The sequence below is a fragment of the Ornithodoros turicata genome, chromosome 7, assembly GCF_037126465.1.
Source record: "Ornithodoros turicata isolate Travis chromosome 7, ASM3712646v1, whole genome shotgun sequence".
Lineage (NCBI taxonomy): Eukaryota > Metazoa > Arthropoda > Arachnida > Ixodida > Argasidae > Ornithodoros > Ornithodoros turicata.
Genome location: NC_088207.1, coordinates 38,376,143 through 38,403,876, shown reverse-complemented (window position 1 = coordinate 38,403,876; position 27,734 = coordinate 38,376,143). Strand labels below are relative to the sequence as shown.

Sequence of the window (27,734 nt, the reverse complement as noted above, 5' to 3'; positions counted from 1 at the left end):
CCCACGACCCAACTCAAATTCAAAACGAACTTTGATACCGATGGCGCTCGGTCCAACATGACACGTTCATCATTGAAGTTTCGGTTTCATATTCGGTTAGCCTTTGATAGGTCTTGCGAGTATTGCGTTTTAAATACTGGTCTTCCGTTTCCTCGCAAGTTTGATGGTGGCTTGGATGGTGGTGATGGAAGGACGGGTGAGCTAGAGCCACTCAATAGACCTCTACCTGTTTGTAAACAAATGACGTCATAATGTTCGACAGCGCCACGAGTTTGGTAGAGTTGAACTACGTTCAAAGCTAGTGGTGAACAAGGTCGCGCCCGAAAGCCACGGTCTTGACGGGATTACGATGGTCTATGAAAAGGACGCGACCTTCGGCCCTACTTTTCTTTCAATAGGAGGCAGCTGAACCATTGCCCATTCGTGGAACCCAGCCCTCCTCTTCCGATCTGTTTTGGTTTCGGTGTGTCTACCAACGTCATGATGACATTTCTCGGGTAGAGGTTTATAGCTTACAACTGAGCTCCAATAGTTTCGAAACCACTGAGTGACTCCAGGATGAACTACATGATGGATGTGAGCGCCACGGTAGCCGAAACCGGAAACCTGGCTGTTGTACGGGTGGCGCGCAGGCTCTAGTTCAAGCGGGCTGCACGCCAGCCGCTCGGCAACAGTGGGCGGTCTACCAAAATGGCTGCCCCATTGCCTGCGCGACGGAATCGTAAAGACAGTTATTGCGAAGTGTTGAGTACATTAGACTTCAGCAGCATTCCTACTCGTGTCGAAAAGTTTCCCAACTTTCGCGAACCGCGTGAAATCGGACACTTTTCTCTGGTTGGACTGAATCCCGACTACGTAGGAAGCGACGTGCAGCTCAAATATTTGTACATGCCAGCATTCAGACACAGACTTAAGTGGGATCTGGATTCTGGCTACGACACAGCCATCAGGAAAGACGTGAATCAAAACGTAAAGCTGGAAAATCTGCTTATATGGATATCAAAAAACAGGGAGAAGTTCGCGACAAGGTCTCCAAAAGGCGAGCTACTCACCTCGGAAAGGCAATGTATCGTTTCCAGAGCTAGTTTTTGCTATTTTGACACTTCGGCGTGTTCCCGCGTAAAACATTTTCTGCTCATTGTGGGCGTTCCTCGCTAGTTTGCCTTCTGTCTGAACTGAAATTGTACTGTGAGTCCCGACTAACTGCACCGAGTGTTGCAGAAATGCAGTAAGAAAAATGTAGTCGCTCATCCTCGGACCATTTAGCTTCCGCTGTAGACAAATTTGGGAAGGACATTGATGAATCCCACGGTTTGTAATGTCTTAGACGACAATAAGCGAGTGGTGCCTTTTAAAAATACTTTGAAGATACATTACTCATTACTTGTAGATTAAGAGTACTGTGTCTAACAAAAGTTAGGTGTTGTCTGCGAAACACTGCATTCCATGTCCAGGACCTCCTGATCGTATGTCGACGTCCAGTACCCTTGCTTGCAACGATAGATCACCAGCCGATTCTCGAGCTCACAGAAATTCCATTATATTATTTCGTTGCATTGAATAAAGAAATAAACAATGCAGACAGGGAACAGCAATACAGCTGAACCTCAAAATAATATCTCTAGCAGCTATCTGTAAGTAATATGTGATCTGTAATGAATAGCAGGTTCAAGAAAGGACAAAACAAGTTAACGTTATGATGACGCTAGTTTGCATTTGCTGTCATGTGAGAAATCAGTCGAACAGGCATCCTTATGCACATTTCTTGCCAAAGCACGGAAAAGACCTAAATCATCCTTGGCTAGAATTAACGAGCATTGCGACTCTACATCTGGACATTTTGGAAGATGCAAAAATACCGTCCATTCCTTAAAGGAAGCTACAACTGACATATAAAGTACAACTAAATTCCCATAGTATCGTTAGGATAAAACACCTTTATGTGTAAATTTTGGTACTTGGCAGATTCTTTATTTTTTTGTGAGATATCTAGTCGGGCTAGAATACAAATTGTACCTGTTACCAGTGACATTGTGACTGGGACATAGTAGAAGAGAACTTCATAACAAACCCTGAGACTGGGGAAAAACACACTAAACAGGAGTCTCAAACACAGCTGAAAGTTTATTCCATCCCACACAGGTATACGCAACAAGCAATTGTTGTATATTAAGATGTATCAATATCAATGTATCAATCAGTATCAATATGTGTATTATAATTGTTGTATATAAGCAATTGTTGTATATACAACCCTTGTTGTATATACCTGTGTGGGATGGAATAAACTTTCAGCTGTGTTTGAGACTCCTGTTTAGTGTGTTTTTCCCCAGTCTCAGGGTTCGTTATGAAGATTAATTATCACCAGCTCACCTGCTTTCTCGCCGCTCTTTACGTAGCAGAGAAGTTGGAAGTGGCTTGTCCCAGTAGTAGAGAAGTAGAAACGTGAGAGTTCAGCGTACTTCAATGAGCATGGTTACTGTCACGTTGGCTCCGATTTGCAGCGTACAACTAACCCAAGTAGATCAGCGCGTTTCGTTATAGAGCTTCGTTCATCCTTTTTTGCTTCAGGTGGTTTTGAAGCATCACATCCGATGTTATTTCACGAACTGCACAAAAAGCATAGGTGACGTATTACGTCTCACTCTTTTAAACAGAGAGGGGTCACAAACCTGACCTTACAGAGTGGGAACGATGGCTGGAGGGCTCGGAGTGCTAACAATGCACACTCCTTAGTCGTGACCTCACTCACACTGGCTGCCCCCCACAGAAAAAAAGTTCCTTTTGGCTAAGAGCAAATATCTTGAACGTAGAATTCATTAAAAAACCCGGCACCATATGTATTCTGGAAAACGCACGATGCGGCCATGGTATGACAATGTCATGTTTTTCACAAGAACTGTGCAATCACCAATTCCGGACCAGCTGAGAGACAAACCACTTCCAATAAAATTCTTGCCATACACACTACACAAAGAGTGGGTGAATAGTTATAGTTTCGTAGTTTCATTCAAATGCAGGGATTTTGCAGTCATTTGCAAGACTAGTTAGCACTGAAGTCAGTTGAGACAGAAAACATTCCACTTTCCGTAACTTTTCAGCCAGTTCTGTGCACCATTGTTGAAATATTATAACTTTTGCTTCATTGTCATTTGGACCAAAACATATAAAACTTGCTTTTTTTTGCAATTTTGAAATTTTTTTTTGCAAAGCATTTTTGCCTGCATGTTCTATTGAACAAGTGTATCTTGTCAATGTAGAACATGCTTTATGTGTGCGATCTACCTTTTGCTCGTAAAATTCGCAACTTCGGAATGCCCCAAGAGATACACTAATTCTTTGGATCTGTTAGTCTAACATAAGTACATTGCAAAATGTACCAAAACAACACATGACAATGCAGGACGAGCTTGTCCTGCGCTCATGTGTTCTTTTCTTTCTTTTTTTGCGTGCTCATTTTGGAATGCACTTATGAAACCAACCAACCCAACTTTCTACGTTAAGCATTAACTACTCTTTGTGCTCGTCTGGACAAGGGTTCAAGGATCTCCCACCATTTCTTTCTCAGAGGCTGAACACTAAATACTGTCTCCCTATCAGTACACAGCATTTCTTCCAGGTGTATGTTTTGACAGTTACGAGTGATCAAGCGACAGCAGAGTTGCTATGCAACATCACAATCAATACATTGTTAAATGCTACATATCTATGTAAACTATAACGAATATTGCATAGTGCTATTGGTTCCACTTTCTGCCTGTACAGTGTAGGCTATCTGTGCTGCAGCATACTTGTTTTGTAGCTGGGAGTATATTTAAATTTCATCTCTAATGCAACTGGTAGGGACAGCAAGAACACAATTTGTAGTGCTGCCTCTGTGACTAAACAGTAGAGACCAAATATTTAGAAACAATATTACTAGCTATTATCAGGTTTGCTGAAGCATAATGGTGCACACGAGCCCACCCTGTTCCACCTGGACGTGCGTGCTGCTATTGGCACGAAGTATTTGTCAACATTGAACTATCATTGCAAGAGGAGTTTTTTAAAGATGTCTTAATAAAGTATGACTAATGAATGAATTACTGGCCGAATGAAGTACTGGCCGATTGTTTATGCTCTGTACAGTGTAGAAAAGTTTGAAAAATAATAAACAGGAGAAAAGAAAGTTCTATTGTGTTGGCCAGCCCTACTTGATAACAATATTTACATTTTATGCGACAACAGAAATTGGGGAGGGGTGGGAGCTACAGAACATTGGGTGCCACCTGGATCTGCACCTGAGTAAAAGGGCTGCTGCGACAACGCTCTTTCCACTGTAGTTCAGCACAGTTGTGCATTCTTTGGATGGCAATAGTAATCCTGCACCCTACGGTGTACTCTCGCTTGAAAATTCGAAGACATGTCAACGGAACAGTTTATTTATTTATTTATTTTCATACCCTCAGGGCCACGAGGCATTGAAGAGGGGAGGGGCAGTACAACATTGGGAAACAATCACAATGGTAGAGATAGCGACACATTATAAAGATAGCACAAAAGGGGCAGTTGCGGTGTTAAGAATGGTTAGGCATCAAATAAATCTGATAATGTGTTCCTGAAGGTGGGCGGATCCTGGATGGTTCTGTTGTACACCATGTGCTGTTCTATGGTACACCATATGGATTTCAAAAATAATATGCCTCCCAAAACAAAAACAAAAAAGGTTGGATAACCTGCAACAAATTAAAAATGTGGTACTAATTGGAAACTGCTGAGAGACAAAATGGAAACTTTGTCTTTTCAATTATTGTTATGCTCTGTCCCTCTACCTCCTGGTGAGGGTACTGTTTTACTATATTCATTACCATCACAAAGTCGGGGTGTCTACCAACCTTGAAAACTAGGACAGGGAATTTTGATGTGACTGGAAAAGTCGGGGAAGTTGCCAAAAAAGCAGCTGAAGTTAGGGACAAGTGCGGTGATGGCGCACAGTGAATCGCGAGTGCCGGTCAGTGGTTGAGTGGCCACGCTGTAGCAACGTCGCTCGAGCGGCAGTTCACCAATACGAGAAGCTCAAAGGCAGAAATGGCCTGTACATGAACCTCATCGTCACTATCACTTTCAAGAGTTGTACCGATATCAGTCGCCACTGCACCCAGCCTTGTTGTTGGGTGACGAGCCCCTTCTACCCTATTTTAAAGACATTGGCTATTTAAATGCTATATAATTTACCCAGCTTTGCTCATATACTATCATGTTTTATGTCTAGATCTCTGTGGAATGCAAATTTTAGTCTAATCTTTCTGCTTTTATCTAGTCATTAACAACCACTGTCTTGGCGCACTATGGCCTCAGTTGCTTGTGCGCCAGAAAAACTCCAATCATCATCATCATCATCATCAAAGGCAGAAATGTAGGACAGACTCACTAATATTCAGTAAATGATCTGTTTTATGAGGGGTCTGTATCAAAACATACCAATAGGCACCAAGTTGCCTTTTGCAGTTGCCAAGTTGTTTTGATCATGGAATTTGCTTGAAACCGTCAGTGAAAACCTGGAAGAGTCTGGGAATTTGAACGCTACAATTTGGTAGACACCCTGAAACTGCAGCACATGCCGTGAAATACATATCACGGTATTCGGCTTTTATTTTCGTCCTGCAGTAGTTTCCAAAATGAATCTGAGATTATTAGAGAAGTTTACACTATACACACATGCAGGGCAAATGCGCATTCTCTAAAATAAAGGGGAATTTCTCATTGCATCCCAAAATCATGTTTTACGAGCACAGGGTCATCCTGAACTACTAGCTTCCCATGCAGTGCAATATCTTGGCAATATGTGCTGGATACCTGCAATACTGGGACCTGTATTGGCACAAGATGTTGTGCTGCTTGGGTATTTTATGTGGTGCATCACATGATGCACCCATTGCGTGGCCAGGTTATTGAGGAAAAAAGAATTATTTTTCTAAGGGCCATAGTCAATGCCCTTGGACGTACTTACTGTTCGATCCCTGGCGCCAGACAAACAAGCTCTTAAGTCATTCCTATTGGTACTGTAAGCACGTGGCCTCTATCGGCACTGCTTCACCGACAGAGATGTCCCCCGTGATGTCGAGGAGAGTTCCCACATTCACAATGTTGCTTTTCTATGCCCCTTTTACCCCCTCGCAGTAAAAAATGAGAACGTAGGCCCAAATCCATGCATGTAACCGTTTTTTACATGTATCTTTGTGTGTGTCGGAGTGAGCAGACACTACCCCTTTAATGTAATGGAAGTGTTCTTTGGTGGACAAAATTAACTCACAGTCCAACCACCACGGCATCGCTCATGATCTTAGGTATTTCACAATCTAAAGCCACAAATTTCAGCATGCAGAATGAAGCACAGATTTGTTTGTTCGGCCTGCAGACTCTTTCTTCTTTCATCGAACACAGTTTGAAATTAGTAAATAGCAAATTTTAGTCTGTTGTGTTTTAAGATTATGTTACAGTTTATTAGAGTGAGTTTTCAGTAGCATTAGCAAGAAATGCAACGCATCATTGGTTTCCAAATCCTGAACTTCTGCATCTCCAACAGGCCAATGGACCATTTCCGACAACGCGTATGCGCATGCCCAGCCCTTGAGTCCGCCATCTTTGAGTGGAAAACATCGCTATGGATCCACTTGCGGGAAACTGTCATGTTCGTTGTGGGGAGATAATCGGTTTCAAGGTTACGCGGACGTTTGAGGTTTGGTAATGAGTACAATGCACTTTCACACATTCCGCATTCTTCTTCCAATCTTCTCTTGCTACTTTCCCACGCAACGTGCCAGTCCGAAAAGTGCGTCACCATTATTGGGGGGAAAGACAGGACGTTCGACATTCCGTCGCCAGGGGCGACGCAAATATGGAAATGGTCCACTCTGATAAGTTGCCGTAACAGTGTACCGATGAGACATTCAACTGTCTCCTGCAGGCTAGGAAAGGTATTGTGTAAACATTATTTAAGGGGAGGTTTTTGGGCACTCTTGCAGGAATTGCTAGCTTTGTACCGCAGAACAGTATTCAATAGGTACTTAGCATTCAACATTTTTTCTTCTGCACTTTGTAATTTTTCAAATTTTGAACAAAAAAAAATTAATGAAACAAATAAAAATTCAAAACAAACAAAAACAGTTTTGGTTTCACATGATCTACCACACCTTTGCAGACGTCATAAGAGTGTGTGACAGAGATGAAGGCGATTGGGGGCCATTTCGGGACGTGGTAAAATATGACCTGCAAATTTCGTCTCAAATTGTTGACTCGACTGCTTAACAGAGCAAAAACTAGAAGGTATTGACAGTTACATCACAGCTGCAAAAGTACTGACCATAAAATTCAATGAAAAATACTTGGCCACAGACTTCATTGAAATATCTTGCACAGTGACTGAGCATAATAAGAAAGTATGTGATAACATTTATTTAGCTTTGGTTTGTGTCTGGACCATCTCTTTAAAACACACATGTGGACTGCAATAGGCTCCATGTGCTCAAGAACATGACCAACAATGAATAGTTGAATGATGTCAGCTTACTATTTTAGTTTAAACACGGAATATCGGTATGCACTTACTTGCTCATGAAAGGCTACTGTTTCTAATTGTTCTTGTGGTCTCACAGTGGCTATCTTTTGACATTATCTTTTGAGACATTTAGAAGTCTAGAGGTCTGAAGGTTAGTTATGCTGTACTGACTATAGTGGTTCAAAGGAGAGTCTATCCTATGCATGACATACTGTGCTCCGTTTCTCCTTAAATGATGTTCTTCATACAGTGTTGGTTACGTGAATATTTATCAAGTATGTACAATAATTCCTCTGGTACTGAAGTTTGAAGATGCACAGTCACTTTTCCAAGATGCAGTGTTAGTTGGATCACAGTGAAATTTGTAGGTCAACCCGAATGAACACTTTTGCTATAAGAATGTAATTCATTTGCGCAAGCACTGTACGTATTTGCTCCTCTCGTCTGCTCAAACCTACTTTGGAGTAAACGTTGTGATGAAAACTAATTTTACACCGAACTGAACGAAGATTCTGTACATTTTTGCTGCTCTAGTACTGTAACTGCTACATGACCGTTTCTGAGACAACTAAAAGAAAAGCAATGTGCTCAAGAGAGCAAGTTTTATTATCGCAATAACTTATGTCCACATGAATGAAACATAAGTGAACAGATTCTGATAATGACAACTACTTCATACATTCCATTATGTTTACTGTAGCATTTTCCATGCAGCCTCCACACAGACTTCATCTGCTATCGAGGAACTTTGACAAAAGTACTCTGCACCCCTTACGAGGCACGTGACGACTGGCTAATAGGAGCAACCAAGTATAAAGACACCATTTACCTGTGCCACTACCACACAGAGAGGGATCGCGAACGTCAGATCAACATGTCTGCTAAAGAGGAACGCATGGGATATTGGGGGTACAAGTTTGAGCAGTACATGGTGACAGGTAAGCAAAAGATCCTGTCAGTAAGTGAGCTGCATGCTAACTTTCCTTCTGGTAGAGAGAGAGAGAGAGAGGCTGAAAAAAATTATACTGTCATATCACTATTCACCACGCATTCCTAAAAAGATCTTACAATGGACATATTTAGTAATTCAATTCGCTCATAGTTTTTGGTGCCCTTGAACAATCAGGACAGGTGAAAGTGATATAAAATAAATAAAACTACTCAGTAAAATTATTTTGAATACTGTAAAGTGTGATGTGTCACACATCCAGCTTGCCACCCGAGACGCAAAAGCTGAACCCAAGATGGTGGCATTCAAGATGACAGTGGTGACGTGGCCTAGCAGGTTTCTCCCTCATACCACAGCTTCGATCACCATCTGCCAAATCGTTTTCATTTTATATGGGTGTTTGATTACTTCGGAGGCACCCTGTACAGGTTGAATATTCTTTTTCATTTATTTCAGATGAACCTGGAAAGCCTCCAGACACCGAAGCAGTGCTGAACGAACGGGAAGAATATTGCTCTGTGGTGCGAACACGTCTCAACACACATTCTCTAGTGTTTGGAGGTGAGGTTGACGCACAGGATCCTGAGCTTATGAGAAAAAGCAAGTCGTCGAATTCTACGAGTCACTACGTAGAACTGAAGACATCTAAACTTTGCTTGAGTGAGAAGCAGCACTGGAACTTTTGCAAGTACGACAATCTACTTGAAAACTAAAATGTAGAGGAGGAATATCGTACTTTGTTTCTGTATCGATCAATAGTTGAACTCAGTAGTAGGCTAGCTTTCTTCACTCATCATGTCTTTATGAACATTAGGATACATGTGTGTAGGAGCAGGTGTAAGATGCATGTAATACTGCATGCAGTAGCATAGCATACATGGAAAAGCCAGTGTACCGTCAGGATTTCACATTTTGTGGTAAAATATATCGTTTTCCTTTGTTTGTCCTTCATTTGTCTCCTGTTGCTGTAGCTTCAGGCATTGGCATCATTTCATCCTGCTGTTTGAACACTATTACTGCTCTGATTGAAACTGCCATGCTAGCACACAGAAAATCCAACAGATTCATGCGTGCCATGCAACAGAAGTCCTGCCTGCGCTAACCGTGCCTTTTAATTTCCCCATCAGCAATTTTATACCGTATTTGAATTCAGGTCCTGCACATGGCAAGTCAGTAAGAGCACATCAACTGTTTTAGTTGAGGATAAACCAGCTACGTATTTAGACTGCCACTAGGCATTCATATGTTAGTTCATGGACAACGTTTTTGAGGACTCTTTAGTACTTCACTTAATGTCACAGTTAGTAACTGACCTTTCTGGGTAAAGTCCTGTTCGACCCAATTTCTCCCTCACCGCCATTGCACTGAATTGCAGATTGAAAACTAGCACCCCTCCCAGGTCTTTTGAAACCCCAGACTTGTGAAAGACATTTAACCCAAAAAGGTCGGAGTTGTTAATTTATTAGATTGTAATATTACTATAGTTTGTGTTATTATTATGCACATTATTTCAATCAAGAATTGTTTGCTTCAAGGTTCAAGTTGATCAAGTGGTGGGCTCAGTCATTTCTAATAGGAATTCCTCGTGTAATATGTGGCTTTCGAGATGATGATGGTGTGGTGTGCACTCTGCAAGAATTTAAAGTTAGGGAGATGCCACATCTTGCCAAGGTAATTCATTTTGTCTTTTAGAATTTCAAGAAATCTATTTGACACTAGTACTATACTATAACTGGACGCCTGGACCTCCACGTTTCCAAGTTACAACTTGTTAGGAAATGTCCACATATTGCAGTGCATAAAAAGTTTAATAGAGACACTGTATTTATTCACTCTTGGCAATTCTGTACATTTGATTCGTTTCAGGACTACTGGTCCGGAGCAGTTTGCATGAATTTCTGTGACATGTTTCTGTCATTCGTGAAAAAGATGGTTATCAGGGACGACCCAACGTAAGTGTATTTCTGGAACTAATATTATTACCTTCACTTGATTTCAAGGGGCACTAAACAAGTATACGAGGCACACTTTTTTTTTCTATATTGTGCCACGTTGCCAATGGCGAGTGTTTTCCAAAAAAGTATAGAATAGTGGCAGACCGGTCAAATATTCACTGCACGTGCTCATGCTCTGCCCTGCAATGCCTGCGTCTGTCTACAGCCGCCATGTGTCATATTGACACTGCGCACCATGAACTAGTTACAATACAGGACACTCATCCGTAAATTTATTGCAGTAAGATATCCTTCCACATAAACCCACAAGTTAGTAAGATCATACCGTACAAAAAGTACATATATCTGCCGTTTTCATCATACCATGTGCATTCTTGCGGGGTCACTGCTGTGTTACAGGACACAGTACACTCTGCATGCCACAGCTTACCACAGTGAGGCGCCACATTGGCCAAATATAGCAGACTGTGAAATAGTACCGTGTTTCAGGACCTGGAATGTGGCATTACGATACGTGAGAGCTTCATGACTTTGCCAAGTTATGCAGGGAAGGAGGGAGGGAGTGTGGATTATGTTTTTTGAATAACATTGTCTCTTGTTAACACACTCACGAGAGCTAAAGAAATTGAATATTGTGAGCTTCCTTTTTTTATGGAGCGTGATAATTGAGAAGTATTTTTGATGATCTGCTTACTGCCCCTTATAGATCTAGAAGGTTTCAAATATGATTAGAGTTGCCTATTTGTACTTTCCTGTTTGTAGCACGTAAATGTAAGTAAAAAAAGTGGGTGCGTGCATTGTACATCAGCATTAATGCTTTCCTTTCAGCATTGTGTACCTTTTCCAACTATTTCCCAAAGAAGAAGTCCAGTGCACACTGTTAGAAAATCCAGGGGATTACAGACTTCTACCAGATTGGTACCTCAAGCAGTCACACCAATGAAAAATGAAGCACAGTGACAAGGATGTGGACATTTCAGATTTAACTGTACAGGCTGGTGCCGTTGGCCACTGCTGCTTACGAACAAGCGACCACTGCACGCGTCTTTATGGTTGCCAGTAATGTTCACATCAGCACATAATTTTGTGAATGTCCTTGTAAATAGCTGTATAACCTGCATTATGTAAATACTTGTGTAAGTACGAAGCAACATTTGTGGAGCCTCGAAGATGATTTTAAAGGACAGTCTGCTCTTAGCTTTTAAAAGCTTCAAGAACAATTTCTTTAAACGTTTCTTTTTTCTTTAGCACAGAAGCCACGTTTGTGTCATCTGTGCACTGTTTCTCATTACTTGTACCTTTATTGCATTCGTTGTATTTGTGGATGCCAGCAACGAATTTGCGGATTTCTGGTAAAACTAAATTCATCCACAAATTGGCATTTTGAATTGCAGTGTGGTGCTTTGCAGTTTCAATGTGTCACTGACTCATTCACGTGCATAGTTGCCAGATAAACACAGGGGCTAGAAGTGACATGGCACAGGGTTGGGAACACAACAGATCAACACAGTGTAGAAATACAAAGTTATTTTTCTTCCCTCTATCTACCCACCTGTAAACACAACATGAAGGTGTGGCACCCCGCTTTTAGAAATCAGAATTCATTCTGATAAATGAATGAATTAAAAAAATTATGTGATCAAAATTGAAAGTTAAAGAGTCAGTGGTCACCAAAAATCATCAGTTTGTTTAAAGTAGCTTGACTTTGCAGTCAGTCGCATGTACGTTGACATACTGCAGATGTTTCACGTAAAGGGTGTTCGAAATATATCTTAGCATGCCACCACTGCCTATCGAATGGATGGATTGAATATCAGATGAGCACAATAGAAAACAGCTGGACAACACTTGAAAGAATGGGTTCAGGTTGTGAAGTTTGTTCTCTAGATTGACTACATTCACTATAACTCATAATGTAATATTATATGTCTCCTCACATGCAAATATTGGGCTGCAATTCAGGTGACTTGTATTTTGGCAATTTTGTGCTTCAAACATTGCTCATCTCTACCTGGGCCGTGAAGGAATATTTCCTGAAAACCTCACATTGTACTAATGTACATAGCCACACGGTCAAAACACTGCACACTGTGTGTACCTCTTTCCGTCTCACGAACAACGTGCTGATGTTGTTCTGTTGTGACACATTGCATTCACCTGTAAATGTACCCATCACAAACTTGATGCTTTACTGTCAAGCTAGTGGCTGTCCTGCTGGTTATGTTACTAGGGCCTCGGCTCTTTCATTTTGTGACATGCAACACAGCCATGACCATCTTAACAAGCTAAAGCTGCAATAGGAGAGAGACAAAGCACAGAATAGCAGCTGGTGCATAGTGGTGATCAGTTCTGAATCACAGGAGCCAGTAGGAACCGTGTGTTTTGTGTGTCAGTGTTCATGTTATAGTTCTAAACCTTGTCTGGTAATGGACAGGCTCTCACACTTTTCATGTGACCTATTCTCACCCTAGCTTACCTCCAAATAAAGTTTGGTAAACTTAAACCTGGTTTTGAACACCGCAGCTGGAATTCAGTTCACGCGAATCTAAGCTATCAATTCTATTGCTCGAACTTCAGTGATGTGAGATGCGACGTTGCAACCATGACAAAACAGGATGTATGCTGTTAATAAGATGTTGCTTGTTAATATCGAGATGCTCTCCCCAAAACAGCGCAGTCCTGTTCATTGAAACTCGAAGGGAACCGAGGATTTGTTCGAATAACGCGGAGTTCGAACTGAAGGGAGCTGCTCTGAATGAGGGCTTGTTGAGTTGATGGCGCATCCTTGCTGCAAAGAAGATGCGCCATGGACGCACGGTCTTGGTGCCGGAAATATAAGAGGCTCCTTCATTCCAAAAATATTTACGGGCAAGTATGAATGTCTCAGCGCAGAAAATAATGTTATACACACTTGCATTCGTCTCTTCAGCTGCGACCAAATCAACCCAATCGCACACACGGGCATCGGCTGTCATCCACGCCATTTTATTGGCTTTGCTGACCGCGAGTACATCGTTCCGCGTGTTTCCGCACAACGTTACGTTATTTCTTCCTCTGTCCCCAGGAACAAGTATCCCTTTTGTAAGTAATGACCTTGTAAGCAATAGGTACACTTAATAAGTTGACGTGTCCCTGACACGGCAGCACGACGCCGGCCGTCGCTCGTCCGAGCCTAAGCGTAGCCGGGCGTGGTTTTGTAATCTGGTTCCAGTAAGCCGTTGCGCACTTTCATATGTTCGAATGACCGGGTGTTTTTCCCCCCATTAGAATAACACACGTGGCTTTGACGGGACCCGAGCGGCAGTTCGAGTTATCTAAAAGTTCGAAATAAGAAATTTCGAAATAACGGGATTACACTGTATAATATATCTGAAATGGTATTTATGGAGAAGGCATTGGGTACCGGACCCTCACCAACACCACCTTATGCTTTCCATCGCCTGTCCCTGCCTTGTTCTATCTGACTTGCAGACATGAATAATCTTGGTGGTTACCGTGGTACAGGGAGCATCCCAATGAAGGCTACTGAGGGATGCTCGCATGTTTTCTGCGGTAGGTAGTTCTCTTGGACTACCCAAATCCCAGAGCAAGAGGGCCTGCACATCCCTCCGTTTCCCGTTCCACCGTCATCTCTCCCCTCCCTCTTTGACCCTCCCCTCTTCTCCCTCCCCTGGGCGCACCGAGCCGCCACTGCAGGCTGACTGCACCTAGAATCACTAAATAAGCTATTTTTGTGACTCTAACCGCACCTTCCCTCTACATCACCCCACCCCACCCACCGACTTGCAGACATTCGACGACCGTGTCAACCACCAGGCTCATTGCTACGAGAAACCTCACTGTCGGAAAAGAAAAAAAGAAAAAACCCCACAAAATATACAAAAAAATCTGAGTGGGTGTATGGTGTACGACACCTATCTTGTTGCATACAACAGACTTTGACACGTTGTACCCTTGCTGAGTGGCACATTGCAACAGCATCCACAACGAAAAAAGCCGAGACAGGCGTCTAAGGAGCTAATGAGTGGCGGGAAATTCAAACGGACGAGCACGTGAGACATTGCTTGATGCATATGGTATGCCCTTCAAGTATCGCGTAAGTAAGAGCGCTGTGTACGTGTTTTATCACGTGCCCTTCTCGACGAGTGTCCCGTTCCTCGTTAGACGTGCAAGTGATAAAGCACCCAAGGACGACAACAGAAAATGCAAGTCCTTGTTCGGGGTTTTTTTGTTGCGGATCTACGCCAGTAGATCGCTTGCTCTTTAACCATACTCTCAGTTGCATTGGGACAGAAGTTTGCACCAGCACCTGAAAATGCCACAGGGTTTTTATCTGCACACTTTGTCAGAAAAGTAAAGGGCCCGTGTATTCTACTTGTTCACTTTTCACAAAATGAAAATAAAAGAAAACTTCGGAGAATCTGGCCAATGCAGGATGACAATTTTATAGGCTTACTTGGTGTGACTCCGTCCAAACAAACAGGCGCTTTTAGGATAACGTTTCTACGTTGTGACTAGCAGCTCATGAATGCAAACATGCATTTTTTACCTCTTTAAATAATTATTTGCCAAAATAAAAATAGAAGACCCTTCTAAGGATCACCTCTCATGCATCACATTGTATCACACATGTGTTACTCAGCAGTTTGCGTTGGATCTCTGTTGATGGCTCTGCCCTACGCAGCGCTATACAAACAAGTTTTTTATATATATTTCGTTAATTAGTTATTTTTTACACGTATCCAAGAATGTGTTAGGACGTTTATTCGCCTAGTTAACGCTCTTTTCTACCTAGAAAAAATGTAACATAATGCAAAGGAGCATTATTACATGAGTAAATAGAATATTACAGAACATGTGCAGAATTCTGCATAGGTATCTATAGCCAGTGACAACATAAGTCCTACAATTGGGACCGCCCACTCATCCGTGGAAGGCTCCTGCGATTGGGTACCAGCCTTTGCACGACGCCCCGCTTCGCGATGTAGTGCCGGCTCTCTCTCCCAGCTAAATGCGAACAGATGTTTAATATATATATATATATATATATATAAGCAGGAAAAACTTTTCGTGGAACTTTTCGTGTGAAAAAATTCTCGTGGTCAACCGCCCTCCCAAGCTTCTATTCTATATATATATATTACTTTTTCGAGATGAAGTCAGTTGCAATATAGCATATGCTGAAGGGCACTCCTTAAGAGGGCACCAGCGAGCTCCTGAGGCAATGTCCTAATTAACTTTCAACACTTAACTTTTTAATTATAAAAGCTACCAAGTTGTCCCAATGCGAACATCTGGTCCCTTCAGTCACCTGATACCGTAGCCGTTTTCAGAACAAAAATACGTTGATAGATCGTCCGCAAAAAAAAAAAAAATCGTGAAGGAACACAATTTTTTCTTTATTTTGTTCATTGCGCATCTACAGAGACGCGTCTTCCCTTCACTCCCAATGTGAGAGGGTGAAGGAGCACAGCGCCCCCTAACAAATGTACCCGGTGATGCTATCGGAACTGCCCTTATCTTAGGTTGCATTTTCTGTTTTCTTTAGGCGATAGTGTGCTCTTTCGCCCCCTCACATTGGGGGTGAAGGAAAGACGCGTCTCCGAAGATGCGCAATGAGCAAAATAAAGAAGGAGAAAAAAACGGTGTTCTTCCACGAATATTTTGCGGACGACCCATCGAACGGATTTTTGTTCTGAAAGCGGCTACGGTATCAGGAGACCGAAGGGACCAGATGTTCTCATTGGGACAACTTCGTACTTTTATAATTAAAAAGTTAATTATTGAATGTTAATTAGGACATTGCCTTAGCAGCTTGCTGGTGCCCTATCAGCATATGCTATATTGCAACTGACTTCATCACGAAAAAAGTGATGTATATATTTTTTTTAAAATCTGTTCGCATTTAGCTGGGACACCCTGTACATCCAAACTCTGTCCGAACGTTTCTTCCACAGAGTATCTGGTTTTGTTGTTGAATATCAGTGTGTTGTGTCACGGTGTAAAGATCACCCCGACACCTTTGTGTAAAGAGGTGTCAGTGTTGTATGTATGAACCTAAATCATTAGCTGTGTGTGTAAACAAATAAGCAGGCACCGTAAAGTGAAATAGTTTGTGAAGCCGTGCACGATCACACTATGTGTGGCTGGATATTATGAACAACGTAGTTGGAGAATGAACACCTTTGAGGAGTGTGGCCGCTGTTCATATGACATGTGACCGTGTGGGCATAAAGGGCTCGGCTTTCAGTCAAGTTTGAGTATTAGGTCATTTAATTATTCCACTCACACTGTTTTGTACGCTGGTTTTGTCTGCACATGGAAGAGGTGGGAATAGCTGTCGCAGAAGACAGAAGAAGAAAAGACAGGCTCACCAAGGGTGTATCTCGAAATAAAGTGATCGAAATCCCCGCTGCAAAATAAACTACTGGAAATAAACGTTATTTGACTACTGCACAATCGCGCGCGGGAAACTGACAACAGCGAACTTAGACTAACCTGGACAGAAAAATGCAAACACCAAACTTGGACTAACCTAATAATAAACTAACCAACGTGGTGTTCCGTCGTGTCTGCCCCGCTAAGCCTAATGGCCGCTAATATTTTGCTTTCGTTCGCTAAAACGACTTGGACAGACATTGAAAACCCGTGAATTTGGGTGGTTAAATAGTGATGCTGTGTCTTTAAACACGGCATATACCATCTTACGAAACAATCGCCGAGGGGTGGGTGCACTTTGTTGAAGTGGCTCTTTGATCACGATCAAGGCGAGTGGCATATCAAGTTCTAGTAAGCCCACTAGGACTGCTAGGACTGTACTGCCCCCGTAGCGACCCTTCCGGAGTTTCAGGATTGTGCGCATGGTATGGCACGTACAAAAAGCAATCTCCCTTTACGTGGTTATCTGGTATGTATGGTAGAGTCTGTGTAAAAGGGGCTACCTCCATAGATAGTTCTCTTGCTTGATGACAGTACACGTCCTTGTTTCGAGAACGGGAATTTCCAGATCGGGGATTTCGCACCCGGGAATATCGAGGTTCACCCCTAGCCAACATAGCGCGCTTCCCCCCCGCTCAACTTCATTCTCTGCCACATTCCCCTCCCATTGTCCTCATTGTCATTTGGATGAGACCATTGATCACTTTTTTCTCGTTTGCTCTCGCTAGTCGTCTTACCGTAACTGGTGGTCCCCTTTCTCTCGGAAGGCATTCCCCTCACACTTTCTGCAATCCTCTCGTTTAGTCGTCCTTCTGGGCGCTGCTTATCTCAAACCATTGTTTTTCTCAATAATCTTCTGCATATGATCTACTCAGCGTTTCTCATAGTGTGTTAATCTCGTGATTAAACCAGTGTTCCGTGGCCAATTGCCAGAGAGCTATGCGCCACTTTTGACGAAGAAGAAGAACACCAGATCGTGCTGGGTGAAGAAGAAGAAAGACCTGGGCTGTGTGCCACTTTAAAGATAAGTAGTAGTAGCGGTAGTAGTTCTGCAGTACCACGTCCAGGAGCATGGAGCTGGAGCAGCAACGCGAAGAACAGGAGAGCTGGCTCTCCGCGGAACCACACTCCACTGACATACGGGAAGAGATACCATACGAACAGAAGCCGGAAGCCGAGATTGTCACCCCACGAGGTTCCATCTACACGCTGCACAGGGTGACCAGCGAGGAGATCCTATCTTTGACCCCTCCGGAAGAGAAAGCTCCGCGGAACCCTTCTCACTGCTTCGTCCTGTGGGTTCTTCTCATCGCTGTGCTGGTTTTCATCTATCTCTTTCTTACTTACAAGTGGGGGCAGTACGGGATACCCGTCGTCATGCACAAGGCATTCGTGAATGAGACGGAGTCGCCTACAGAATACAGGCGCAAAGGTGACTTCGCAGCGAGAGTCGGCGTTGATGAGTCCCCCGCGCGTGAGGGCAGCGTATCCAATGCGACGCCGAAACTAACCCCCGTTTCAGAAGAGACAGTAAATGAAACGTCGACGATGTTGGCTTCGACTGATTAGCATATTACCGATTGAATGCTTCACTTTGTTTTACTTGATGTGGAGGTATTGCGAACTGGTAGCTTGCTGCCGTAATGTTCCCTGGTTAACAGGTGATAAACGCCGGCACTTGAATTTACGATTCGTGAAGTCCAGGGTGTCCGTGTGATTTCCCTTAAAATGTGTATATTTATGCGATAATGCTCTGACACATCTGGTAGAAGTAAAAAACGGCAGGAGTATTTCGCTGACCTTTCGTAGAAATATGTGCATCTGCTGGATGTGCGCGCTAACTATTGACATAATTTCATGAAATATAAGTAAATGCTATTTTAATGAATACCAATAAATGGCCATGTATTCTGGGTCGAGCGGTGCCACCTTATGGCCGCACTCGCATTTTCCTGAGGCTGGTTCATTTTGGCTAATGAGTGTTTTCAGCTAAGAAATATAGAAGACAACATTTGTTGATTTTGGAGCGCTGCAGTTTTCGGGGAAAGGATTGAGGCAATATAACGCACGGGATTGGGCGTCGTAAGAAAAAAAAAAGAAATAAGGGACAGCTTTGGAAAGGAAGAAAAACCCGAGTCTGGGAGCACAATGACAAGAAGACACATTCTCAAAGCAAATTTTGAGGTCATTTTTAGCGCTCTGCTAGAAATGCGCTTTCCTCCTTGCCCTTAATAGCGAGTGGGAAAAAAAACAGCTCTTGTTTTCCGAGAAAGAGAGGGACTTCGCTAAAAAGGCAGGCGGTAAAATATTTTGACTGATATAGCTAGTCTTGCTCGTCTTATGGAGCTTCCAACCAACTGCAAATGATTAAAAGGTTGCCGGCATTGAGTCTCGAACACACACTGTTATATGTCCAGGTTTATTGTGGTATAGAAGAGGTTACAGGAGGGAGCGAGCATGGCCCCACCCTGCGCGCTCTTACACCTTCTCCGGCACTCCAAGTTTTGTGCTCCTGGAGAAGCTATTAAACGGCTCTTGGACGCTTGAACACGCTCAGTGTGCTGCCCTTTCTTCCATTCTTTTTTATCCTCTCTCTCTGTTCTGCTGGCGTCCCACGTCCTGCGTTATCTTTCTACGCTTTCCCGGAGAGGAGGGAATTGGTCACGTGGGGAGCACGATACTCCTTTTTCGTGCATCGTGCAAGATTTTTTGCAAAAGAGCTGCAGTATAATTACTCAGTTGCAGTGAGATGGGACGCAAACGAACGTCCCGATTAACGCGCGGAATGTCAGGCCTTCGAGATGTTCACGTCGCCAGGCGGTCGTGGCACGGATTTCGTTGCCACCGAGCTCTGTCGCATAACAGTAGGATTTTTTTGCAAATGAGCTTCTCATCGTTTTTGTGAGTACGTCGTTTCACCGCCATCGTTTTCTCTCTGAATTTCAAATAACTGAGTTGTAAAAATAAACGACAAAATACTCGAATTAACGAATTAAGGAAACGAGGAGACAAGGAATAGACTTCTACCCAAGAAACGTCATGATGACGTTGGTAGACAGACTGAAACTGAAACAAATAGGAAGGGGAGGGCTGGATTCCACGAAAGGCACTTGTTCGCTGCCTCCTATTGAAAGAAAAGTAAGACCGCCGGGTCGTGTCCCTTTCAGAGACCCCCTCAAGACCGTGGCGTTCGGGCGCGACCTTGTTCGCCTCTAGCTTCGAGTGTAGTTCAACTCTACCAAATTGGTGGCGCTTTCGAACACTACGACGTCATTGGTTTACAAACAGGCAGAGGTCTATTAAGGAAACAAGGAATTAACGAGGTAAGGAATTTACGAGTTAAGGAACTAACGTATTAACGGGTTAACGTGCGAACGAGTTAACGAACTAACAAAATAACGTATTAACGAGTTAACGACTTAACGCGCTAACGTGTTAACAAGTTAACGCACTGACGACTTAGCGAGTTGACGAGCTAACGTACTAACGTGTTAAAGAGTTAACGACTACGAGTCGACGTATTAACGAGTTAACGAATTAGCGACCTAACGTATTAACCTGATAACGAGTTAACGTATTAACGAGCCAAGGAAATATTTTAATGTTATGGTTGTCCCCATGTAAAATGTCAACCAATGAAATGCGCCGAAGTTTGACTGTCAGGTGGAGCCTCTTTTCCAGGCTCTCCCAGACTCCCTTTTAATACCCGGCACTGAGGGTACCCGAAATCCGCCATTAAGAATAAACCGCTCAAGAACAACACATTCAAGAATAAACCGCTTCAAAATCACATGGTTAAAAGTAGATCTCCAAAATAAACTGCTTTTTATCTCCGCTTAGAGGTCACCGCTTAACTTCCGATTTTGTTACAGTGTGGTAGGGAGCGCAATGAAGTGGTCTTTGTATACATAGCATTTTGAATCAACACGATGTATGAAATGTATTTTAAACCAAAAATTGCTTTACTGATTTCAGGCTACAAATAACTGCGCGTTAGGTGGAAAAACCAATAGTAGTCGATGGTAGCCAGGGCACGCCGAAAGGCGAGACAAGCATTTGCATTGTCGATGAAAGAAGAAAGTCACTGAAAAGGTTAGCCATCAGCTGTAACTTATTTGCATTGTGCCCAGTACTATGTGAACTATATCTCGAGCTGTGAGTTCTATATGGGAGCTATTACTGTTACGCCCTGCCAACCCTCCCTCCATTTTTTGCCCTGTCTTGGATTCGATGGTCTGGATTGTTAGGGACTGTATCAAATTATTGGCACTTGAATGGTGAGCGCTGGGTCCTGTGTGTTCTAATAATTATGAGAGGTTGTCAACAGTACCCTAATGTAGCTCTATCTTATGTATCTTTGATGGCTCATTTTAGCTATCGCTCAATCTTTGGCAGCGACGACGCAAACTACAAACTCAAGTGGAGAGGTTTTTACTGCGACTGCCAATTTCCGAACATTTCATGTCCGGATTACACCTTCACGCGGACACCGAACGCAAGCGTTGAATTTCCGAACTGTTCGGGTGAAATCCGGACAGGTGGCAACCCTAGTTCGAAATATCGGGGCTCCTATCCTAAAGCTCCTCCCTTAACATTTCCTCACTGGTTCACCTTTCGACCATCGAGACGTGCGATGTATTCCCTAACGTAGGAGGATTGAGGAAGGGAAACGGTAGTTACCCATGGTGGCTGCCCTCATACTGCTTTCTAGAGGCCACTATTCCCAGTGGTGGAAGAAGAAGAAGAAGAAGATGACAATTGTCGAGACACGCGCTGGCTCGTTCTGCATGCTACGGGGTGGTTATCTGACGAACCATTTGCAGGGTGCCTTGCTCACGCCAATCTTCGGAACCATAGCATGAGCGAAGCAGAAATACTGTGCTCGGCAAAAACTTTAGCCTTCGTGTGGACGTCGTTTCTTCCTGCACTTCTAGTGGCAGGAAAGAACTTCACGCTCACAGTCGTCCACACGAATGACATCCACGCTCATTTCACGGAGTCTGACGTTGAAGGCAACCAGTGCACCGACGAAATAAGGCAGAGCAAGGGATGTTACGGGGGCTTCTCCAGGCAGTACGCATTCGTAAGTCCATAATATTTCTTCTTATGAATATTAATATGGTTTCTTTGCTGCCCGGGACGATACCACTCTATTTGCTGTGTGGGTCTGGCGACTTGCAGCACCCGTAGGGCGGTCCTGGTCACCGTCAAGAACGCTAGCGTACACGTACGGGTGGATGTTACGGTACGTTTTCCACAAACCAGTCAACAGTGAGCATCCCTGATCTACAGGACGACGGGGTATCCGCACGAGCTGGCAAGATGTCGGCAGAGGAGAGCGAGGAGGAAAGCGCGCGCCAACGACATATCGCGGAAGAAATGCCAGGAGCGTCCGAACGTCATCTAAAGTGACGGTGTTCGCGCGCACGGAATTTCCCGGCGGCAGAGGAGTACACGAGAAGACGTGACGTCCATCACGTGCACTCAACGAACTATGACGCCGCTCCTGTCGCCCTCGCGCAACACCATCTAGACAGGAGGCCAGCGCAGCTCCGGGTAAAGTCAACCTTCTAGGATCGGCGTTGGCCAATTACACGAAACCGGTGTCCCGGCGAAGCAGACGACACGAGCTTCATTGGAGGGAAACCATCCGAGTGGGCTGGCGTATCGCGAGGGCGAGGGGATATTGGAGAGGCCTTACGTTCTAGGTGGTGTTTCCTCGGGTCTCTGCCGGGATCTCGCCCCAAAAATTTGCTCGTGCGGATGTTTTCTAAAGAGGACCGGAATCGTGATCATGAGATCATCGTCTCGTTGCCTTTAGGTGACCATTTGAACGACGGAGGAATTGCATTTGTAGATAACGTTGCCTTCACGCTCCCTCTAGTAAAACCTCGCACCAAACGCTTTTAGCTATGCGTCTGAGTCTACTTTTGTACACCGATACCATAAGGATAGAACACTGTATTAATTGGTCTTCTCGATTCTTCTTCCCCAGAGTCCCCAGAGAGCAGAATTTCTCCGAACAGACCGCATATGGCAGAACGCGCCGTGCGCAATGTTGTGATCAATCTTCGTTTCCTGCAGGTCAGTCAAATGCGACAAAGAAGTGATTACATGATGTTCCTCAACGCTGGTGACTACTTTCAAGGCACGCAATGGTTCAGCGCAATGACTGAGAGTGCGATGGGTGAACTCGTTTCTGTTTTAAAGCACGACGCTATGGTATGTACTACATTTCTTTTCCATCTAATCTAATGTACTGTTCGAGAAAAAGATCCTACGCGTCTTGCGCTCATCTGATTCCAGCATATATTCCCACCAGGATAGCGGTTGCGGCTTGAAGGCGGCCCTCCCAAAAGAATGTTGCTTCCTTCTTGCAGATCAGTCTTCAGAACCCAACTAACCCGCCTGTGCATAGAAAGCCTGGAGGCGTTCTGTAGATTTCCTGCCACCTCTGTTACCTTTTTAAAGGGCCGTTAGCAGACCGCAAAACATTTAAAAAATAATGGTAACCTATGAAAGAACCCAGGTCATAATACCCAAATATGCATTTCGTTCGGCTCGTGCCAGCTCATTGCCCAGTGTCCCACATAGCTGCTTTCAAAGATGAGTAACCAGACGACCGAACATGACGTTTCAAACTACCAGCCAATAAACAGGCTTCATTATGAGCTGTGAGGCGGAGTACTCCGTTTGTTTGTGTGGAATTACATTTTACGCTCCGCGCAAACGTCAACAATTGGGCTGCTACCATATGACGCGATTCGAACCCGGGTACCACCCAGTCGCGACATGACATGGCCAGCAGGCGAACCACTGTGCCACGCGAGCTGGTGACTCGATGCCGTGCATAGAAATCATAAGGAGAGAGGCTAGAAGAAAAGCTGGGAGAGAGAGTGATGGGGGAGAGCAAATGAGTTGTACCGAGGCAAGACCAATAGACTGAGAAGTTACCTGTCAAAAACAACTCGTTACAAGTTAAGTTACCGTGTGAAAAATGTAACTACGTTAGTAACGAAGTTCTTCAGCCTGAAATGTAACTCGCAGTTACTGAGTTACTTCCAAGTTACTTCGGACACAAAATAGCATTACGCAGGTGCAGCGCGCGTGAGCAGTTGAGTTAGACCTTGAGTTGCCGACGGTGGAGTGCAGCACGCTTAGATCGTTTTCGTTTATGCCCAATAATAGACCGCTCCTTGTTTGTAAACAAATGACGTCATAGTGTTCAACAGCGCCACAAATTTGCTAGAATTGAGCTACGCTGGAAGCTAGAGGTGAACAAGATCGCGCCCGAAAGCCACGGTCTTGAGGGGATTACGATATGGTCCCCTAAAGGGACGCGACCCTCGGTCCTGCTTTTCTTTCAATGGGAGGCAGCGAACAAATGCCCGTTCGTGGAACCCACTCCCTGTAGGCGCCCAATGGTTCAGCGTCATTTCAATGGCAGCGGTTCTTACTTCCTGAATAAAATACTGTCACTCATTGAATATCACGTTTTATGGCAAAATATGCCATGAAGGAACCGGAGAGAAAGCAAGAAAATATGTCGACATGAGTGAAAAGCGAGTTAAAAGTAACTTGGAGCGTAACTTAAGTTACTTTGGCAAAGTTACCAAAAAAAGGAACGAGTTCCTCTGAAAGTTACCACGTCGCAAAAGTACCGAGTTACGTTACAAGTTACCAAAAAAAAAAGGAACTTAGTTACAGTAACGAGTTACCTCGAACTCTGGCAAGACCCTCTCCCAGTGTCCAAGTCTGGGAGGCGCCATGATCGATCTTTTGGATTGGGCCGAATTCCGCCACAGCCTTTCCACGTGTGAAGACCAGGCATGTTCAGCGCAATGGTCAGGCTCCAACAGCTCCCCATAGAGCCCATAGTTTGAGATAATTCACACAACACTGGGCACACGACCAATGAGAGTGCAACGTTGTAGAAATTATGCAATGCCAGTCGGCCAATCAGGAGCCTTAGCTTTGGCTGACCTTTCGACCGGTTCTGGCTACCATCGACTTCTACCGGATTTTACGCCTACCGCCGTTACCCGATATTCAAAATAACTGAAGCTTCTTTTGGCTAAAAGAAATATTTATTTGACACAAAGCAGTGATTCAGAGATCTGATATATGGATGCACTGTGAATACAAAGTCCACTTCGTTGCTGACGCACTGTAACTAAGTTCGAACTTGAAGCAAAACGAACACAGCTCTCGAAATCCGACGGGGCCCGCGCTTGTTCTTCACACTCCAACCGCTCCAACTCACGAACCATTCCAGTTCCGGAGTTGATAGACTGTTCGTGGGAGAATAGTCGTGTCCAGGAACAGCACAACACACGTTGAAGCACATCGACGCATGAATAAACCAGCGAACACTTCTACAAACTGTTCTGCCGATTGACATCACCGAAACACGAAACACAAGAGTAGGACGCCTTGCCGGCCGATTTTATGAAGATCATCTTCTTTCGTTGTTTGCAGAGCGGAAAAGGCGCTTGTGTGGCACGTAATCGTAATCCTGTCTTTGTTGTCAGGCCTCAAAATCCGACGGCGCCCGAACGCGTTCTTCACGCACCAACCGCACCAGCCCACGAAGCATTCCAGTTCCGTAGTTGATAGACTGTACGTGGGATAATAGTCGTGTCCAGGAACAGCACAACACGCGCAGAATCACAAACTGTTCTGCCGATTAACATCACCGAAACACGGAACACAAGAGGACGGACGCCGTGCCGACCGATGCGAGCTATTTCGAAACTATGCTGAAACTGCTGAAACGGCCGCCGGGACGCTGCACGCACATGCGCGCGTACAAAATGCGATTTCAAACCGTTGTCGACCAATCGGAGCGCGCACGCAGTCTGGGCCAATGAGCTTGCAACGTTGTAGATTGGCGCAGTGGTACATACTCTACAGCCGCATCCTCGGTTACCTGAGGAGGACTGGCAATGGTATCCAATCCAATGCAAGTCGCTTCCGCTCTGCTCCGCGTGCCATGCCGTGTGCGAAGTGTGTTTGTTTTGTCTGCCGTCACCAGTGCGCCTGGATTCGCTAGGGAACGAGTATCGTACGGTTTAAACCTTGTGCTGCAACATGAAACAACAGCGCAGGAAACTCGTCAGTCCCACCGTTCGTAACACGCTAAGCCTACCGTATCGATCATGGTGGTTCACATGTTGAGACGCTCCTCTTCGCTGGCTTGGTTTCTACAGGGTTATTCTAGCAAACGTTACACATTTCGACCGCACTGTAAAAATAGAAGACTAGATTTGGCCCATCCCAAACTTTGCAGACTAATAGCCGTTTGTCTGAAGTTTCATTTGAATTTTTTGTAAGCACTACGGTCATGTAGAAAGAAAATTAAAAATCTCGCCCCATGCATTTTCAATGGCCTATCCCACACAAACACCGCCATTTTTTCTCGTGTCTGCTTCACGTTCACATCACTTCACACAGGTAGCGCTGCCTACAACAATGTGACATGCCGATTCTGACGTTATGCACCAATCCTCTTGTTCTGTACGCTGGTGCCACCTGTCTGTGGTGAAATGAAAGTGAAGCGCAAACAGCAGAAAATGGCGACTTTTGAGTGAGATAGGCCATAGAAAATGCACAGTGAGATTTTGCTTGTTTTTTAATTTTTCTTCTACGGGACCATAATGCTCACAAAAAATTCCAACAAAACTTCAGACCAATGGCTAACAGTCTGCAAAGTTTGGTGTTGGACAAACCCATCAAAATGTGTAACGTTTGCTAGACTAACCCTGTAGTTATTATGAGAGTTCTATGATGCCGCGTGGCTCAAACCAAAGTATGGCAGCTCAGTCGTCTGAACCATTCGAAGATGATGATGAAGATGACCCATCGCGCACCTACCTATACGTTTCCGGAACTGTAGCGCCGGATATTCATTCGCGCTCGCGGTGTACTGCGTGCTACTGCGCGGAAACGTAGTGCGCGTGTGATATCTAAATTGAACGTATTTCTTTTCCAGTTTGAGGTTGCAACAGTTTAGATTTTGAATAGAAGACACAACATTCATATAGTACATTTCCGCAAGTGAAATAAAACATACGTGGAACCCTTGATCGTAATCGGTGAGGAAAGTGCCACGTCAAAATGACGTAAAGTTAGAGCGCAGGGCGGAGCTAAAACAACAACTTTATTACGGGATGATGACTGAGGAGTTTCATCGCAGGGGGCGATACTCTACCCCATTGCTGGTGGTGAGACGGGGAATGAAATAATGAGCCCCTTCAAAATAAGGCTCGAAGTCCTGTGGTGTCCAGGAAGGTGAAGAGAGCCTTGACGGCAGAGCGTTGGTGTGCTGGATGTGACCAGGGACCAAGCAATTTTGTGAGAGGGGGGGGGAGGGTCTAGCTCGTTGAGGGATCCAGAAGGGCGGAGCTAAAAAGCGAGAGTGCTGTGAATATTTCCATTGCATCCGTATGCAAGCGCCTTTTGGTTTTGAGCGCTAGTAATTGCAAGGAGCTTTCATTGACTAAGTTGCAATAATATAACTCAAAGAAATGCGCACCTTGTATACCTGTTTAGAGCCCCTTTAAGTGCAGTTCGTATATATTTTTCTGTTACACTATGAGCGGACCAGTCGAAGATTAGACAGGGGTGTATCACAGGAGGGCTGCCTCCGTACCCGAACGGCACTCGCCCAGCAGTGAGCATGGTGCTCACGGTGGTCACTTCACGGTGGGCGCTTGGGAATTCGCAGAAGTGCTTAACAGATCGGATCATCACAGGCTATATAGGTAACTTATAGGTACGTTTCTTATACACTCTCGGAAAACCGACGGATAGTAAAAGTAAGAAAACTTCGATTCTTGACCGCTATTTTACATGT

General features: G+C 44.2%; 2 protein-coding genes and 1 long non-coding RNA gene across 7 annotated transcripts in view; 2 read left to right on the top strand and 1 right to left on the bottom strand.

Moving 5' to 3' along the window:
• The first annotated feature begins 637 nt into the window (after positions 1 to 637).
• Positions 638 to 14,865, top strand: LOC135401045 (decapping and exoribonuclease protein-like). The gene is made up of 6 exons (XM_064633176.1): positions 638 to 1,061; positions 8,252 to 8,475; positions 8,943 to 9,174; positions 10,022 to 10,157; positions 10,353 to 10,438; positions 11,270 to 14,865. The coding sequence occupies exons 1-6, from the start codon at positions 691 to 693 to the stop codon at positions 11,382 to 11,384; spliced, it is 1,164 nt and encodes a 387-aa protein (XP_064489246.1). The 5' UTR covers positions 638 to 690; the 3' UTR covers positions 11,385 to 14,865.
• A 6,773-nt stretch (positions 14,866 to 21,638) lies between these two features.
• Positions 21,639 to 27,734, top strand: part of LOC135401042 (protein 5NUC-like) — an 18,107-nt gene continuing 12,011 nt past the window's right edge. For 2 of the 5 annotated variants that reach the window (XM_064633171.1, XM_064633173.1), the window contains exons 1-2: positions 21,639 to 21,962; positions 22,964 to 23,101. In XM_064633171.1, coding sequence (XP_064489241.1) covers positions 21,738 to 21,962; positions 22,964 to 23,101 — 363 coding nt within the window. In that variant the 5' untranslated portion in view covers positions 21,639 to 21,737. The other 3 variants (XM_064633172.1, XM_064633175.1, XM_064633174.1) reach the window with 3 other exon arrangements.
• Positions 26,966 to 27,734, bottom strand: part of LOC135401043 (uncharacterized) — a 2,497-nt gene continuing 1,728 nt past the window's right edge. The window contains exon 3 of the long non-coding RNA XR_010424708.1: positions 26,966 to 27,734. This exon is cut by the window's right edge and continues 324 nt beyond it. This is a non-coding gene — a long non-coding RNA (uncharacterized LOC135401043).

Excerpts from the sequence above, each read along its gene's own strand:
- LOC135401045 (XM_064633176.1), top strand. The coding sequence starts at position 691 with ATGGCTGCCCCATTGCCTGCGCGACGGAATCGTAAAGACAGTTATTGC. Across the intron at positions 9,175-10,021 it reads CAGCACTGGAACTTTTGCAA|GTTCAAGTTGATCAAGTGGT; the intron begins GTACGACAATCT and ends GTTTGCTTCAAG. Across the intron at positions 10,439-11,269 it reads GTTATCAGGGACGACCCAAC|CATTGTGTACCTTTTCCAAC; the intron begins GTAAGTGTATTT and ends CTTTCCTTTCAG.